Source organism: Cibotium barometz, chromosome 61 (genome assembly GCF_041138505.1).
Source record: "Cibotium barometz isolate CiBa-2024 chromosome 61, ASM4113850v1, whole genome shotgun sequence".
Classification (NCBI taxonomy): Eukaryota; Viridiplantae; Streptophyta; class Polypodiopsida; order Cyatheales; family Cibotiaceae; genus Cibotium; species Cibotium barometz.
The window spans coordinates 21,130,506-21,148,184 of NC_141106.1; the positions used below are offsets into that span (position 1 = coordinate 21,130,506).

The 17,679-nt window shown below is 38.8% G+C and overlaps 1 protein-coding gene across 1 annotated transcript; it reads right to left on the reverse strand.

The window, feature by feature from the left end:
* Positions 1-12,932: 12,932 nt before the first annotated feature.
* Positions 12,933-14,251, reverse strand: LOC147604652 (uncharacterized). The gene is made up of 3 exons (XM_086794946.1): positions 14,071-14,251; positions 13,722-13,827; positions 12,933-13,418 (listed from the first exon to the last, which is right to left on the reverse strand). Exons 1-3 carry the CDS (start codon positions 14,149-14,151, stop codon positions 13,261-13,263), a joined length of 345 nt encoding a protein of 114 aa, XP_086651072.1. The 5' UTR covers positions 14,152-14,251; the 3' UTR covers positions 12,933-13,260.
* Positions 14,252-17,679: the final 3,428 nt, after the last annotated feature.

Sequence of the window (17,679 nt, forward strand, 5' to 3'; positions counted from 1 at the left end):
GGTTTTTATAAACCCTGGATGTCCAGCTATTAGGCTATCATGGGCTTCTCTTAGAATTCTTCCCTTTATTCTCCCATCATTGGGGATACATAGCCGATTATTATAATATATGCATCCTTCATCTAGTTTGTATCCAAGAGCTCGACTCATTTCTTGAGGAGTCTTGCTTTCCTGCATCAGAAGGGTAGCCATAGGGGCAAAGTATTTGTCCTGCAAGATTTTCTCCTTTGCTTCATTGATCAATGGATTTGACACCACTGTTATTGCAAGCAAGGAGGCTTTTCTGCTGAGCACATCTGCAACCACATTTCTTTCCCCGGTCGATACTTTATTTCAAAATCAAATTCCTCCAGGGTTTGCATCCATCTCCTTTGAGATCCCTTTGGGTGAAGATCCACTTCAGACTTTGATGATCTGTCATCAAGGTGAACCTTGTTCCAAAAGATAATGTCTCCATAACTTGAGAGCATACAATAGTGATAGTAACTCCAAGTCATGACGGCATAATTCCTCTCATGTGTTCTGAGTTTTTTGGCTTCATAGGCCGCCGCATGACCTTCCTGCATCAGAGTACCGCCTAAGGCAAACCCACTGGCATCAGTAACTACCTCAAAGGGTTTGGTAAAATCTGGCAATTTAAGGATAGGGTTGGTTACTAAGGCTTTCTTTAGCTTGTCAAAGGCACTCTGACACATTGCAGTCCACTGAAAAAGTGTATTTTTGAGAAGGTTAGTTAAGGGGGATGCTATCTGAGCATACCTAGGTATAAAGATCCTATACCATCCGGTTAACCCTAGGAATCCTCTGACTTCCTTTATTGACTTGGGTTCTGGCCATTCTACGCAGGGTCAAGAGAAATCCCATCCTTGGACACTATGAATCCCAAGTATTCCACCTGGTTAACAGAGAAAGAACATTTGCTCTTCTTTACAAAGAGTTGGTGTTTTCTTAGGATTTTCAGGACCTTGCACACATGATCTTCATGGTTTGCAGCATTCTTTGAGTATACCAAGATATCATCAAAGAAGACAAGAACAAAATCATCCAAGTATTCTCTGAGAATATCTTGCATAAGATGATTGCATGTCACCGGGGCATTAGTCAATCCAAACGGCATGACTATGAACTCATAATGCCCATAATAGCGAGTATTGAATGCTATCTTTGGGATGTCCTGCTCCTTGATTCTAATCTGGTAATACCCAGATTTGAGATCTATCTTTGTGAACTGTTGGGTCCCACTTAACCGATCTAGAAGTTCATCAATCCTCCCAGGAATAGGATACTTATTCTTAATTGATTCAGTCCTCTACAGAGTCTTAATGTTCCATCTTTCTGCTTTTGAAAGAGAACGGGCACACCCCAAGGTGAGACACTAGGTCTGACAAATCCCTGTTCTAACAATTGTCTTAACTGTTCCTTAAGTTCTATGGCTTCAGGGAGGACAAGCATTTTGTATGCACGCTGGGCTACTGGTTGAGCTCCGGGGGTTAATTCGATCTCATGATCTACTTCACGAGATGGAGGCATCCTCTTCAGGAAACACATCTGCATACTCACTTAACCACTCTGGTTCTTTAGCCTTGCATTTATGTCTATTGGATTCATTTTAACGACATACACAGCTTGCTTCTTTCTGAGCCCTTTTAATAATTTGGAAGCCTTGACTAATTGTAGCACTGGGGATCCGGAAATTCCAATTCCTTGAACTTTATTCTCGTGAAGGTCAAGGAAAGATGGTTCCTTTGTGACAATGAATGTCAGCCTGATTCTTTTGGAGCCAATCCATTCCAAGGATTCCATCATATATTCCCAGGGGTAGGACTCTGAACTGGCACTCTGTTACGTTCCCATCTAGGCTAAACTGAATAAGGTCAGTCTCAAGGTGAGTGAAAAGAATCTTCCCACTGGCTAATTCCATTTGCATAGGTTTCCTTGATTTTTGATTTAGGACTAATTTACGCAGACATCCTGGGGAAATAAAAGAATGAGTTCCTCAGGTTGGAGTACCATTTGGCCTTGAGTCGGAGAGATCAATTGTTCATCATCGAGCATGTGACTCGGTGTAAGATCCCTATCCCCACCATGCAACGAATTCAGGGTGCTAGCAGCGGAAGTAGCACTTCTTGTGTGGGGCAGGGTCCCACACTCGTGGCCTCACCCACGGATATCCGGACAAAAGTCTAATCCATCAGTTCTTCCAAAACCAAACCCAAAAAAACTTTCCTTGCCTGGAAAGCACGGGTGATTCCTCTAGGATAATTTTTCTCTAACGTAGTCAAAAGCCTTAACTAACTGAACTGATCTGACCAAACGCGTAAGTCCCATAGTCAGATCAGGGAAAAGATTGCACTTGGATCATAGAGACCAATGCTTTTTTCCTCATTGAGAGGCACAGCCGTTGATTCTTTTCCATAGAACAATTTTTTACCAGGATTTACTTCATCTATCGTACCATAACAGAATTGAGTCTCAATTTAGGAATCCATCAGTCCAGCCCAGTCCTGTGGGTTAGCCAACTGCCCAACCATTGTAGTGATGGGATCCAATTAAGAATTTGGTTAGGTTTTGTCCCGGGTACCAGGGAAAAGAGTTCCCAGTCCCCCTAGCCAGATATTCATACAAACTTAAAACTAGTCACACCACTTACACACCCAATATGAAACTGTCTTTTTCACAGAATTGGCTATCTTTAAAAACAATCATTTAATGAAACCATTGTATCACTGTTCATAATCCTCAAAATCTCCGGTTGAATCCTTATTTCCAATCATTCCTTCATCGGTGTATCTATGGCATCATTGGCAACCAGAACGCTCACCACCTGTCCACTCAGGGGCCTTTTCGATAGTTCCTAGCTCATAGTAACTGGCAATATATTCACATATCAAAAATGGAATCTCCGTTGAATATTAGCGAGATCAACCAACGGATCCATATAAAAGAGCCATGGACTCATCCATTGAGGACCAACAAGGTCAATCAACCAGATCCATGCCCGAATTCAAAAAACAACTCTTACTCCTTGTTCTAATATCTTCCTCGATGCACGCGTGGGTATTGTCGATGACCCCCCAGAGCCCGAGCACCATATGGTCAACACTCTCTAGGATCCTTCACAGGTGACCTAGCGCTTCACTCATAGGCCGCTTCCTTGGTCCCTCATCCACCGTACCGGAAGCTCACCATTTTAATCGAACCGAGGCTGATCGGCCGACCTTGCTACACGAGACGTCCTCCATTGACTCTCCGTCAGTTGTTAAAACTTTATCAGATTAGGTCTCCACGACCTCATTCACAAGACGGTCAAAATGCTTCTTTAGCATTCTTGACATAAAACAGTCATTTAAAAACAGTTCAAAAATACAGTTTCTATAACGAACTCTCGTCTTTCCACATTGCTCCACATCAACCCATATTATTTAATTCCATAACCATTTCATAAGTATTCCTATTCTCATCCAATCACATCATTTTCATCTCATCACATCTTTCCTCAATTTATCCTCATCAGATCTCATCCACTCGCATCTACCCATATCCACATCTCATCACATCACATTCATTCACATCTCATCCATTCATACCACATCACATTCACTCACATCTCATCCATTCAGACCACATCACATTCACTCATATCACATCTCATTCATTTTACCTCTCACATCTTATTTATTCACATCTATCCCCGATTCACATCCGCCGATCACATCACATTCATTCATATCCATCACATTCACTTTCATTCGTATCCATCACATTCATTCTCATCACCATTATATCACATCACTTCTATCCACATCATAATTCATTCATACACATCTCGTCTCATTCATCCACATCCATCCAATTGTTCACATGTACGACTACTCGCATCTATCCATACATTCATATTTATCACTTCACATCCACATATATTCATGTCACATCTCATCTCTTTACACACATCACATTCTTTCACATACACATCTATATCCATTCTTTCACATACATCCACATCCATTCTTTCACATACTCATTCACATCCATTCTTCACATACACATTCACGTCCATTCTTCTCATACACATCCTTATCCATTCTTTCACATACTCATTCACATCCATTCCTCACATACACATTCACATCCATTCTTCTCATTACACATCCTTATCCATTCTTTCACATACTCATTCACATACATTCCTCACATACACATCCTTATCCATTCTTTCACATACTCATTCACATTCATTCCTCACATACACATCCTTATCCATTCTTTCACATACTCATTCACATTCATTCCTCACATACACATCCTTATCCATTCTTTCCTCATTCACATCCATTCTTCACATACACATTCACATCCATTCTTCTCATACACATCCTTATCCATTCTTTCACATACTCATTCACATCCATTCCTCACATACACATTCACCATTCTTCTCATACACATCCTTATCCATTCTTTCACATACTCATTCACATACATTCCTCACATACACATCCTTATCCATTCTTTCATATACTCATTCACATTCATTCCTCATATACACATCCTTATCCATTCTTTCACATACACATCCTTATCCATTCTTTCACATACTCATTCAAATTCATTTCTCACATTCATTCCTCACATACACATCCTTATCCATTCTTTCACATACTCATTCACATTCATTCCTCACATACACATTCACATTCATTATCATCACATACATTCACTCACATCCCATATCATTCATTTACATTCTGATTCACATGACATCACATCTCATCTATTCATTCATCATCTATCTGATTCACATCTTACCTCATCACATCTATTCACTTCTATTTACATCACATCCATCCATCCATTCTTCTCATCTATCTAATTCCCATCACATCTATTCACCTCATATTCTCGTGAGTCGTCACTTCTATTCACATCACATCCATCCATCCATTCACATCTATTTGATTCGCATCACATCTATTCACCTCATATTCTCATCACTTCTATTCACATCACATCCATCCATCCATTCACATCTATCTGATTCGCATCACATCTATTCACCTCATATTCTCATCACTTCTATTCACATCACATCCATCCATCCATTCACATCTATCTGATTCGCATCTAGTCCCTTTTCTCCTTCCTTACCTTGATTACTTGTATGTGACGGCCTCATAGAGTGACCCAATCATTCACCTTGAAACGTAAGGGTTTCCATACATTTTCTTCTTTAACATTGTGCAGAGTACAAGCCAAAATTGCATTGCAAGGTCTTCTAGAGCTTGAGCTAGCGATCAGCTTTGTAGAAAGGTAGAGGCTAAAAGGATGTTGTAAAGTTGCAACAAAGAGGGAGAGTATGTAGAGAGATAAATACAATAGGTTGTAGAAAGAAAGGAGGTGTAGAGCTAGGATAGAGAGCAAGGAGAGATTGTTCAAAGATGGACGTTGCAAGTTGCACTAAGCAAGTTACACTAAGGAGGAAAGAGGTGTGGAGGCAAGAGAAGAGAGAGTGTGGAGAGAGTTTGTTGTTGCAAGTTGTAGCGGTGAGAGAGGTGTAAAGCTAGGAGAGAGAGTATGGAGAGAGGGGATTTTGGTGAGAGCAACGTGGAGAGGTGTTCGGGAACAATATCAATAAAAAGCTTCTCTCTAAAGAGATAAAATAGAGCCAAAATTAGAAATTGTGCATATATATATGACTTTTTAGGGGGGATTTTTGACTTTCTGGGAGGGAACCCAAAATTTCAAATTTTGAACCTTTCACACCCACAAATTCTATATAAGTGGGAAACATATTATTTATTTATTTTAAAGACGTGGGCACATATTTTTGGTAGACCCATATAAAAAAAGAGCATGGTAAAGAAGGTAAAACTTTGAAAGTGACCCAAACCTTGAGGGACCACCAATGTCAGCTTCCTATTGGCCCAAAAAATCATTAAGACTAATAAAAACCGTTAGTAAGTGGCCCTTTTTTATTCCATTTTGGCCCTAATGAACATGCCATGTTTAGGGTACTTTGAACATACAATGTATATTGAAACTAACCCACTTACTTGTAATTTTTTTGTGGTTGAGTATGTGTTGGTGATCTTGGGGCATAAATGGACTATTGCTGCCAAGCACCATTTTGCTGACTCATCATGATGGTTAACGATAAAAAGTTGACAATACCATATTTTAAGAAAGAGGATCCAACTTTAATGAATTGCTATGATGCTGAACGCAAAAGGTTACAATCTTCTTCCACACCCTCTACACAATGACCTAGCATCTGCGTAAACGACCGACTATGATAAAGCATCTACTCCTTCAACCCCATCCTCAGCACCAACAAAGTTAGATGCCAATACCTCACAATCAATAGCTATTTCTGAAGAAGTTCCCAAAGTGCAACCATCTATCTCTAACAAGGAACTCAAAGGAAAAACCCCGGAGCCTATGCCTCTTCATTGACAAACCCCACCAAAGGAGACAACCGCATGCTTGAAAGTCTCATCTCATCAACAGCCACTCCACAAGAGACTCTAGCCTCATCATCATCAACAATGCACATGAGTCCCAAACCTGTAGCCTCAGTGCCAACCAATGTGAAGGAAGGTCCAAAACCTTCCACTTTCACCAAAAAGAAAAATCCACCAAGACAACACAAATCAAGGTATCTTAATGGTATCAAAATGTGGGTGGAGAAGCAGCTACTTTGTCACCCAAGGCTACTACAAAGGTTCCAATCAAATTTGGGTGCCTCGATCATTAAAGCCTCTCCCTCAATGCAACACTCAGAGGCCTAGGAAAAAAAAAGTACTCCACAACACCGTCCACAAAAGCCTGTGCGAGTTCCTAAAAAAACTCCACCAAGTTAACAAATGTGGGTACCAAAAAGATTACTACAAGCACAAGGGTACTACCAAGATAATACCAAATCTTGGATTTCCAAGAGAATCAAAAAATCCCCTTAACTTGTTCAAAGAAACAAACCTCAATACCAAAGGCATCAGCCCACCAGTTTATAATGTTCATCAAAGATGGGTGCCTGTGCATGTGCTTCAACAACAAGGGTACTATGATGGTAATCCCATCATAAGGTTGCCAAAATCAAACAATGTGAAGAAAACCTCAGCATCAACTTCAACCCCAATAGCTTCACCTAAAGTTCGACAAGAATGGAGGCCTAGGCAACAGCAAGCAAGTCACTCAACCACTCTCGTGCATTCAGTACTACCTACACAAGAGCTTGTATGCCCAATGGTAACCAACCAACAGTCTTACCTACCACGTTTGCACGAAGACTTATGAGCGCATCAAAGACAAAATCATGCTCTTTTCACCCCTTTGGATGTGAAATGTAAGTGCAGAAGCTATGCGGCAGACATAAGAACCTATTCTCTCAAAAAGGAGAGTAGCCACAAGAACATGTTGCTCACAAGGTGGTAGTTAAAAGATTTAAATAAAAACACATAAAAACAAGGGAGTCACACATATGGCCTACCTAGAAGTGATACAAATCACAAGCAACTCATAAGAAGATTCGATAGCCATTATATTTTGTTAAGCTTATAGCTTAATATTCTTTTAGATGTGTTAATGTAGCAGTTGCTCCATGAGTACATATCCATACTCATGTATAGGAGAACATTTATGCCAAAGCCTCACCATTGAGAACTTCCAGGTACATCTCTGGATGGGGGGGCCATGGTGGGCAAAAGCCTGGTTAATGGTACAACCCATTGCTTGAAATTTTCCTTCAAACCTCTCCAAACGACGCTACCATCTTCATAAATCAATGATATTCAATGCTTAGTGAAGATATCTATATTAACGTCGCAAGTTGACGTAATTCTTTCAATCCTCGCTAACAAGTGGCTACTTTAACACAGAGCAGTTCAATAAGAGTCTATATGACTCACTTCTTATACTTCATGTATATCTACTTCATAAGAGCACTTAAATATACATTAAAAAATAAAAAAACATAGAAAGAAGCATGTAAGAATAGGTCCTACTACTCAATAATATTTGACAAGAATCCTGCCACACAAAGGGACATCATTGAAGACCAATTTCTTCAAATGGTGAATGTCGCGTCAATGAATCAAATGAGGAACCGAGAATCACTATCTCGTTAAGAGGATTAGGTCTACATTTCTTCGGATCCTTCCCTCTCTTCTCTCCCATTATTAACATCTCTTAGTATCCCCACTAATACAAATCACATGTGATCTGCCACCATTACCTTACATCAAGGAGTCATGATAAATACAAAGGGTCATACATTCAAGATATGAAGCAATAGTGTCAAAAGCTACAACTTGGACGGGCGCCCGTAATAGTGTGACGGAGTATTTATGGCGATTCCCACTTCAAGAGCGTGTGGTAGCAAGTTGGGATGAAGTTCTAAGTGATGTACTTCATGGATATATTATGAGAGTAGTCATTGTAATAGCATTAGGCCTCTTATGGGCCTAAAGAGCCCGACTGTCCACATTTTAAGTGAGTGTGAACACTTATGGCCATGTATATAAGTGAATTTCTCTCATAATACAACATAGTCTCCCATTGTGCAATTGATTCTTTCTCTTGCTAATCCTCTTACTAATCTCTCTCCCTATACATGCTAGTGAGTGCGTGTGAGTGAAGTGAGGTGAGTGAAGTGAGGTGAGAGGAGGGATGAGTACCCATAGTGCAATGCAGCGGTGTGACAACGCTCGCGGGAGACACGGTGGAATTGCTTCTAGCATGAAGTCTCATGATTGTATAATTTCTTACAGGTATATAGACTTTCAAGATCTTTTATTTGATACTTCCTTAAATATCACTGGTGAAAGTGTCTTAACTCATTGATGTATGTTTGTGGATGGTATTACTTTGTATTTTGTGCTTCCTATTGCAATTAAAGACTGTGTAACGGAAGACATTAGGATTACCATTTATAAGATCAATGGATTAGTAAGATGGATTTCTTCAAAGGAGATCAACTTATAATCTATTGAGCATGTAAGAATCAACTTGATAAAAGCAGTGTGCTTAATTGAGAAGCATTTTCCAACATCTATTCTCACTATCCAAATACACTTGTTGGTACACATAGTAGATGAGGTTACAATGGCAAGTATTGTCCATAGTCGATGGCTTAAAGGGTTTTGTAAGACAAAGGGCAAGGCCTAAAGGTAGCGTGGGAGAAGCTTGGCTAGTTTAAGAATCATTGGTATATATCTTGGAGTTTCTTAGTTAAATAGATATGTGTTAGCCTTGACTTTAGCACACAAAAAAGATGATGAGCTTATAGTTGGAGAGGTACGACAAGGAAATGGGATTACTCGTAAGATGTATGAATCCTTACAACATAAAATCAATGAATTTTATATGTTCTCTAGAAATGCAGCATAATAGGTATAAAGAGGCACATGTGGAAAGAATAAATGCTAGAAGACTTTGTATCTTGAATTCTCCCATAAATCCAAAAGTGGATTGATAGGTACAAAGAGGCACATGTGGAAAGAATAAATGCTAGAAGACTTTTCAAGCGAAGACATATATATTTTCCATACCCACCCAAGCTTGCACTTCTCCCCATAGATAAGTCACTTAGATGGCTAGAGAATACTCTTAGGCAAGCAAAGGATAAGAGTGAAAGAGTCAGCGACTAAGAGATGGAGTTTGCAAGAGGATGTGACTGGCATGTAAGTAAGTTGAAGCACATACATAACCTTATTTAATTATTTTTTCTCATATTATTGATAGCTTTTTGCTTAAATGTTTATTGTAGTATCATAAATTTGGAGCATTATAGTCCCATGGTTGTCACTTTCGTGTAGATAAGAGAAGAATCACCTTTGATTCTAGAGTAATGACTAACTTTCTCCAAGAGAGTTGAGTGAGTACCAATGATACAAAATCTTCTCACCTCCAGTCTTGATTATCGTGGAATCATACTAGACATCATAAATGGCAATTTGACGTATTCATGCTTGACATTCAATGGCTCAAAATGGTCTACAATGGTCCAAATGCAACATTCAGAAGAGATAAAAGTGGATTCTTCATTATCGACTCAACAATTGTGGACAGATCATCATGATCATACAGTTGTACCATTACAACATTGTAAACAATTGTGGACAGATCATCATGATCATACAGTTGTACCATTACAACATTGTAAACAAGTAATAATTTTTAAGAAAATGTGTTATTTATCTTTTATATGTTAGATTTATGTAGTTATGTTTCCCTATAAGTTTCTGTGTGCCCATGAATTTGGTTCTCTCATTGCAACACTTCTTTAGAAAGTATGTACCACTTTTGGTGCACAATATATTAATGAACGAAGCATGCAAAAGAATGGTACATGTGTGTGCACAGAAGTGAAAAGCTTCCACAACACTGTCATAAATAAACTTTTTTTCTAACCAGTGAAAAAAGGGATGATCTTCAGGCCAAGCCGATTTTTATTTTAAAAATACATAGATTAATCGGTTTTATAACTAAAACTTCAAAAATTCCAATCTTTAAATTAAAAGCTAGACAAAAGTATAACCTTTTTCTCAATGTGAGCCATCCAAATTACACTAAAGGACAGTTTTTTTAAACACTGTTCCACAACCTCCAAAGAAGACATACGTTAAGTAGTCAATTCGATCACGTGTTACGTGGTGTTACGACTTTGCCAACCCCATCGCCAGGTAGAGGATTAGATTGAATAGACATTGGCATCCAGCTCTGTTCTCCATTTTTAAACAGAACTTGTAAAACCAACATAGATTAATACTAAAGAAATCTGCTAGCTAGTCATGTGCAACAATGTACACCCTACTATACGCAACACTATACTATATATGAATATATTACATTGATATATAGAAAAAGATAGTACCATATAGTAGTAATCAGTGCTTAGTAGTACCATATTGTAGTAATCGGTGCTTAATAGTAGTAGTCGGTGCTTAATAGTATTGTAGTAGTGTCATTACTGCTATATAGCAATGTTTAAGTACTATATAGTAGTTTGTTTTTTGCTAATCGGTTTGCTTAATGCTGCACATGAGCAGTGCTTGATGCAGTGCTATTGCTTATATATAGCATTGTTAAGTGTTATATCGTAGAGTGTTTTCTGCTATATATTTGTGTGTTTAATGCTATATATTAGAGTACTTTCTATTATATATCAGTGTATTGCTATAAATCAAAGTTATTAGTGCTTTGTAGCAATGTTAAGTCCTCTGTACTAGAGTGTTTCCAGCTATATACCAGTGTGTTTAATGATATATATCATTCAACACCCTGATATAAAGCACACTCATATAAAGCAAAAAAGTAGTTTGCTACATAGCACTTAACATTGATATATAGCAGTAATCACTAAGCACTATGTAGCATTAAACACACTGATATATAGCAAAACACACTCTGCTACATGACATTTAATATTGTTTTATAACAGTAAGCATACTAGCTAAATATTGCTATATAGAATTGAAAACTGCTATGTAGTACTAAAAACATTGTTATACAACAGTAAAAACATAGATATATTTCAATAAACACCCTGCTATTAACTGCCATATAGCAGAGTGTTTACTGATATATAGCATTAAACACTATGCTATTAAGCACACTGATTATTGAACAGTGCTATTAAACAGTGTGCTATTAAGCACACTGATTATTGAACAGTGCTATTAAACAGTGTGCTATTAAGCACACTGATTATTGAACACTGCTATATAGCATTCAATACACTACCGCCGTAGCATTGATTGTTGAACACTGCTATATAGCACTATAAAGCATTCTTATCAATGGACTCACTCGGCACTTTCAATACATAATTTAGAGATGTCAAACACCACAAAAAACCTCAAGTTGTTCTTTAGCTTCATGTACTGGATGTCCCTCTCTGTTCTCAAGTTAGTCTTTAGCTTCACGTACTAGAAGTCCCTCTATGTTGTTGCTATCAAGGCATGCAGCACATTTTATGAAGTGGTTGGTAACCTTTGAGGTCTAGGCTTTTCTTAAAATAGATCATTAGTATTGTTTGAGTTGGCAGTATCCTTGGATGCAGTCAGCATAGTCATCATGTTGCATGCATCTTATATATAGACAAATGTATCAAAATAGGTGGTTCCCTCTCTCTCTCTCTCTCTCTCTCTCTCTCTCTCTCTCTACTATGCATGCACCTCATATATAGACAAATGTAACAAAATAGGTGGTACTAATTATCATTAGTACTGAGAAAGACAGCAAAGTTGTTAACCAGCTTAAGGAAACACATTGAACTTTGTCAACCGAGTGATTTACCACGGCCACATGGCCTGCTGTTATAGAGCAGGCCAACAACATGAAGAGTAGAACAATTAAAAGGCATAATTGCAATAGGCTAGAGATGTTAATAGTTGAAAAGTTTGTGTGAGTTTGTAAGCATCTAGATGCTAGAATTAGAGTAAAATGTGAAACTTCCCGCTGTCACCGCTGATACGTGCAGGGCTTACGTTAAACATCGGGGTGCCTGGCACCCCACGGGCCCGGTTACCCAGTCAATGGCCGCCGGTGACGGGCCCATTTGTAGACATATGTCCATAAAATGTTATGGACATGTGTGTATATCGTGGGTGTGTGCGCGGCGTAGTGGATCCCTTGGTAGGGACCTTGGTTCAAATCCTAGCAAATGCATGGACATATGGACGCGTGTCCATAACTCTTTTGCACCATTGTCTAAACCGAGGCGGTCACCTAGTCGACCGCTCATGCTGGGCCCGTGGGGTTCCACGTATGCAAGCACCCCGAAATTTAACATAAACCTACGTGCAGCTATTATCAGCTTTGCAAAAGGACATTAAAATGTGGTGATGCTACCACTAGCTACGTTTGCCCCAAAATATGAAGTTAGATAAAAAATTTAACAAAAGAAGTACATCAAGGCTGCTCACACTCTTGCAAAATAACCTAAAAGATTGATGTATTTCAATCCGTCAAGGAGGAAAGCATTTGGAAAGCCTTATTTATTACATTACAAACGGTTCAAGCACAGAAGTGATCAAGGGAGGGACAAGGATTGTAAGTATACAATTTAGAAAAAAAAGGGATCAGTCCAATGAGATCTATGAAATCTATCTATAGGCCAATGAGTGTATGTACATGTTTCCAACCAATCTTGAGCAATCAGATCCTGTGTATATGGTAGTGTGTCCTCATGAAAGACTTCATGAATTAATTGTGCTTGTGTACAGCCTTAATCATCTCCAAACATGCAGAGAATCGTTACTTCTATCATGAATCATCTAGTCTTTGTTGACACAGTGCATTGGTGGCTTCAAATAAGGCTTTGCTGAGACTATCATCGTCGCTGTGGTTTGATGATGATCTTGATGATCGTCGGAGGTAGGCAGAGAAAAACTCGCTGTTGGCCTTCTCGAGCTCGTTCCAAACTGCTTCAATTAAGCCCATAATCCACTTGTAAAGATGTTCAACAAACTCTTAATTATTCATGCAGCAAAATCATCATAGATATATTCTGTGTTTAGGTATCACATGTGAGATTTCTACTACAAGGCGGTAACTCCATCGATAATAGGCTACCATGTGGGTGCTTGTGCACAATATAGCTGCAATCTGCAATTCTATGCGCCATCCATTCCCTCTGATTATACCATGCAGTCAGTTTTTAAGCTTGTTTACCCTATTTTATGCTTTGTCAACTCGCTTGAGAAGGATGCATGGATAATAAATACCTGTTCTTGTAACCGCCGGCTTCACTTTGGCATGCTTCTCCAGGGACGCAGCGCATTCCTCCCGATCCATGTGAAACAAGAGGCACTTCTCTATGAGGTGCTGGACCTGTTGGATCCACCAAAAAAAAAAAAAAACACGTCCCATGCAATTAACGGTAAATTAGAACACTAATTACATCGCCGAACCACACAAAAGATAGGGTTAAATCAATGGTTATGTGCATCCATATAAGGTGACGGCGAGACAATAATTAGTAAATCAACGATTCAGTACATGATTAAGGACTGTAAATCAAGGATTCGGTACAAGATTAAGGACTGAGGGAAGGGATTATAAGGGGGTGGTTACCGTGTGTATGTAGGCTGGGGAGATGGCGTCTCCGGAGAGGGGGTGAGGGAGGGAGTTCTGCTGCTGCTCTGGCGGTGGCATGCTGTCAGGGGAGGGTCATATGGGGCAGGATCTGTGTGTGTGTGTGTGTGTGTGTGTGTGTGTGTGGTGGTATTAAGGAAGAAGAGAGATGAAGAAGGGAATCGGGATCGCTTTCTTTACTGTGCGAGGTAGAGAGAGAAGCTCAACGAGAATGAGAGTCAGTTGAGAGAGGAAAATTTGAATAAATAAATAATAATAAAGATCGCCCTGATGCCTTCAAAGTGAGTGGCGGGCCCATCCGTATCCTGTTGTGCCCACGTGCGCCTGACACATGGCACTGCTCTACAGGCTGAGCTGCTGCTGCAATTTTATCCCGCACGTGGGCGATACACCGGCGGAACCGAATTGGCCGCCAATAATGTGAAACCACCTACGACCCAAAGGTCACCATGCATGCTCCCGCCCTTTTTACTGGCCGGTCAACGCAACGTTCGTGTATGTCCGCACGTCCTTTCTTTTGGGAAAAAAAAAAGTAGCTTTAGGGCCCCCTCTTGCATCACGGCGTTTGAACTTTGCCACCAATGGCACGCATGTGCCATGTGCCCTTGGCCCCTCCCTCTCCCTCCCCACCAACCTCTTCTGGGAAGATAGAAAAAGAAAACTTGAAACAACAAACAAACAACTTAGGGCGTGTTCTCACGTTGGTCATCGTGCAACTCGTTGCCAAGTGATTTCTAGCACGCGCAACCATGTGAAAAGGTTGTCTCCTTGCAATTAAACACCTTCAAAACTACACCCACTTGGAAACCAACGCAACGTGGAAATTGGCCCTTAACAAGCACACATGAGCCCCTCTCTTGCTCCCGAATTGAAGGTTGTGTTCTTGCAATTAAACACCTTCGAAACTACACCCAGACTCCAGTTGGAAACCAATGCAACATGGTAAGCACACCTGAGCCCCTCTCTTGCTCCCAAATTGTCACCTCCAATTCAATTAATTAGCTCCACTTTCAATTTGGGAGTCTCAAAGCACATTTTTGGGGGGTTTTTCTTTTATTTTTCAATTTATCTCCTCCCTACATTTGGATTAATCCTATTGGTCCATAGGAATATCAACACTAGGTTGCCTAATACCAATCAAAAAAGAGGGGAGATATTTGAGAGACAACATGCCCAAAAGGAATCTTCAACACTAGGTTGCCTAATACCAATCAAAAAAGAGGGGAGATATTTGAGAGACAACATGCCCAAAAGGAATCTTCAACACTATGTTGCCTAATACCAACAATAAAAAAAGAGGATCTCCCCCCTTTAATCGATCTATTTTCTAGCCAAACCAAGCCCTGGAATAATTAGCCACACAAGCACTCTCCTAGACATCTTTAAAGTCAAAGTGATCAACCACACAAGCACTCTCCTAGACACAAGCCCTGGAAGCACGCACACAAGCACACAAGCACTCTCCTATACATCTTTAAAGTCAAAAGTGGTCATGATAGCCACTAAAATCAAGATTCTTAAACATCATTGTCATGATTTGACAACACAACTACATGGATAAAAATTTTAGTTAGCATATTATAGCATATCATTGATAAAGAAACTACTCTAAGGGGCCAAGTGAAGAAGAATCTACCATTTTTCAAATACTTTGCCATTCAAAATCTCAATTCAATAATCTCAACTAACAATTTATAGTCCATGATTAAAAAAACAAAGATTTCTCTACTCCCCTTATAGTCAACTACTAAATTATTTTATTGTGAATCATGACTCCACCATTGTAAAAACCAAAATTAGTGATACGCCCATATCATATCCGTTTGTTTCAAATATTTATAATGACCTCATACATCCCTAATATTAAAATAGTGAAGATCACATGGAGTTTAAGTATTCTATTGTTTCTAGACATAGTGGCTTTGATTTAAGATCATTGTCCACTTAACATTTCATTGCTTTCTTGCTTATGATGCTTTGAATATTGACCCATTTTTTTATCATCCAATCCTTAAAGTCCTTTAAAACTATTTGTGGGGGTGCTATGTGGCCAATCCATGGGATTTCTAAAATGAATAAGAAAAATAAAATTTGAAAAGCATAGGTTTTTCACTTTAAGAGCTTTCAATCTTGAGCATTGAATCTCTAGACACACACACTCTCTCTCTCTCTCTCTCTCTCTCTCTCTCTCTCTCTCTCTCTCTCTCTCTCTCTCTCTCTCATTCACACATATGAATATGTGTGTGTGTGTGGGGGGGGGGGTAACTTAGTTAAAAGGTGAGTGAATTAATGAACAGTTGATGCATCTGTGCACGTGCGTGCGTGTGTGTGTGTGTTTGTTTGTGCGTACTTACTTAAAAAGTGCATGTATTATTGAACAAATGATGACTATTACATGGGCACAAATTTTGATGTGATGTAGCCTTGTACATTTGTCTCCTATAATTGAATCAAATAAGAAAGTACAACCAATGACGTGCCATATTTACTATATTCACATACCTATCAATAAGGTGCCCTACACATGTAGAATCTCCTGCAATCTTTCCATTGTAAAAGAATTGTTTAGTCAATTTTAATTATTCAATCAACGTCAACATTATTAATGGGGACCAGCTTTGTAGCCAAGCCACATGAGTAAAAAGAACATAGTTTGGAAAGCAAATAATTTTCCATTGTATGAGTTATTTAGTAACAACTAGACACATAAACAAGGCAATGATGTTAGCTCTCGAAGTGGGCCACCCTAGGGTTGTACACCCAAAAGTGTGTAAAACAAAATTGTGAGCTCTGGGTTCTAGTAGATAGGAAATATATTTTCATTGAAAAAAGAATTATGACACCATAAGAATGAAAAAATAAGGCGCTCATAGTACTATTGGAAAAGGAGTCATATTATCCAAAGGCTACAAAATAAAATAAAGGTGTTATATTATACAAAGGCCATAAAACAAAATAACATATAGTTGATCATGTTCTAGTGTTCAACCAAAATGCATCTATTTAAGATGGATATCCTTATGTTATTCAAATAGTATGATGACAAGTTGAAACTAGAAGACGTAATTTAAAAAATAATATTCATCACTTTTTCAACTATATATGAATAGAGAGCATGTTTTCAATTAGCTAGTTGGTTGCTATTTGGCGATTTTAAATCAATGTGAAAGTTCTATTTGCTTAAAATTTTGCTTTAAAAATACAAGCTAGGTTATCTAAATCATAGGTTATTTGACAGGGATAACTAAGTGTTATTTAAAATAGATATCCCATGTCAAACAAGATTAACCAACAAGCTAGTTTACAATTAATCAACTAGTAAGTTAGATATCAAAGTTTTTTTAAAGAGTGTGTTTTAATACCACTTATTGTTTCAAAACTTGGTTATATTTCTTGCTTACTATCTAATCCTCCATGAGAAGAGACAACCAAGAAAAACTTGATTTTGAGGTGGAGGGGGTGGGTAGTTGCTACCTTGTCTTCTCTTTTTGTAGGGGATTACATATTTAGCTACCCTTTCATGCTTATATAGGATGCAACAGTGTGACAGGTGTCTCTCCTTATCTATGCTCTCTTGAAGTGTTGGTG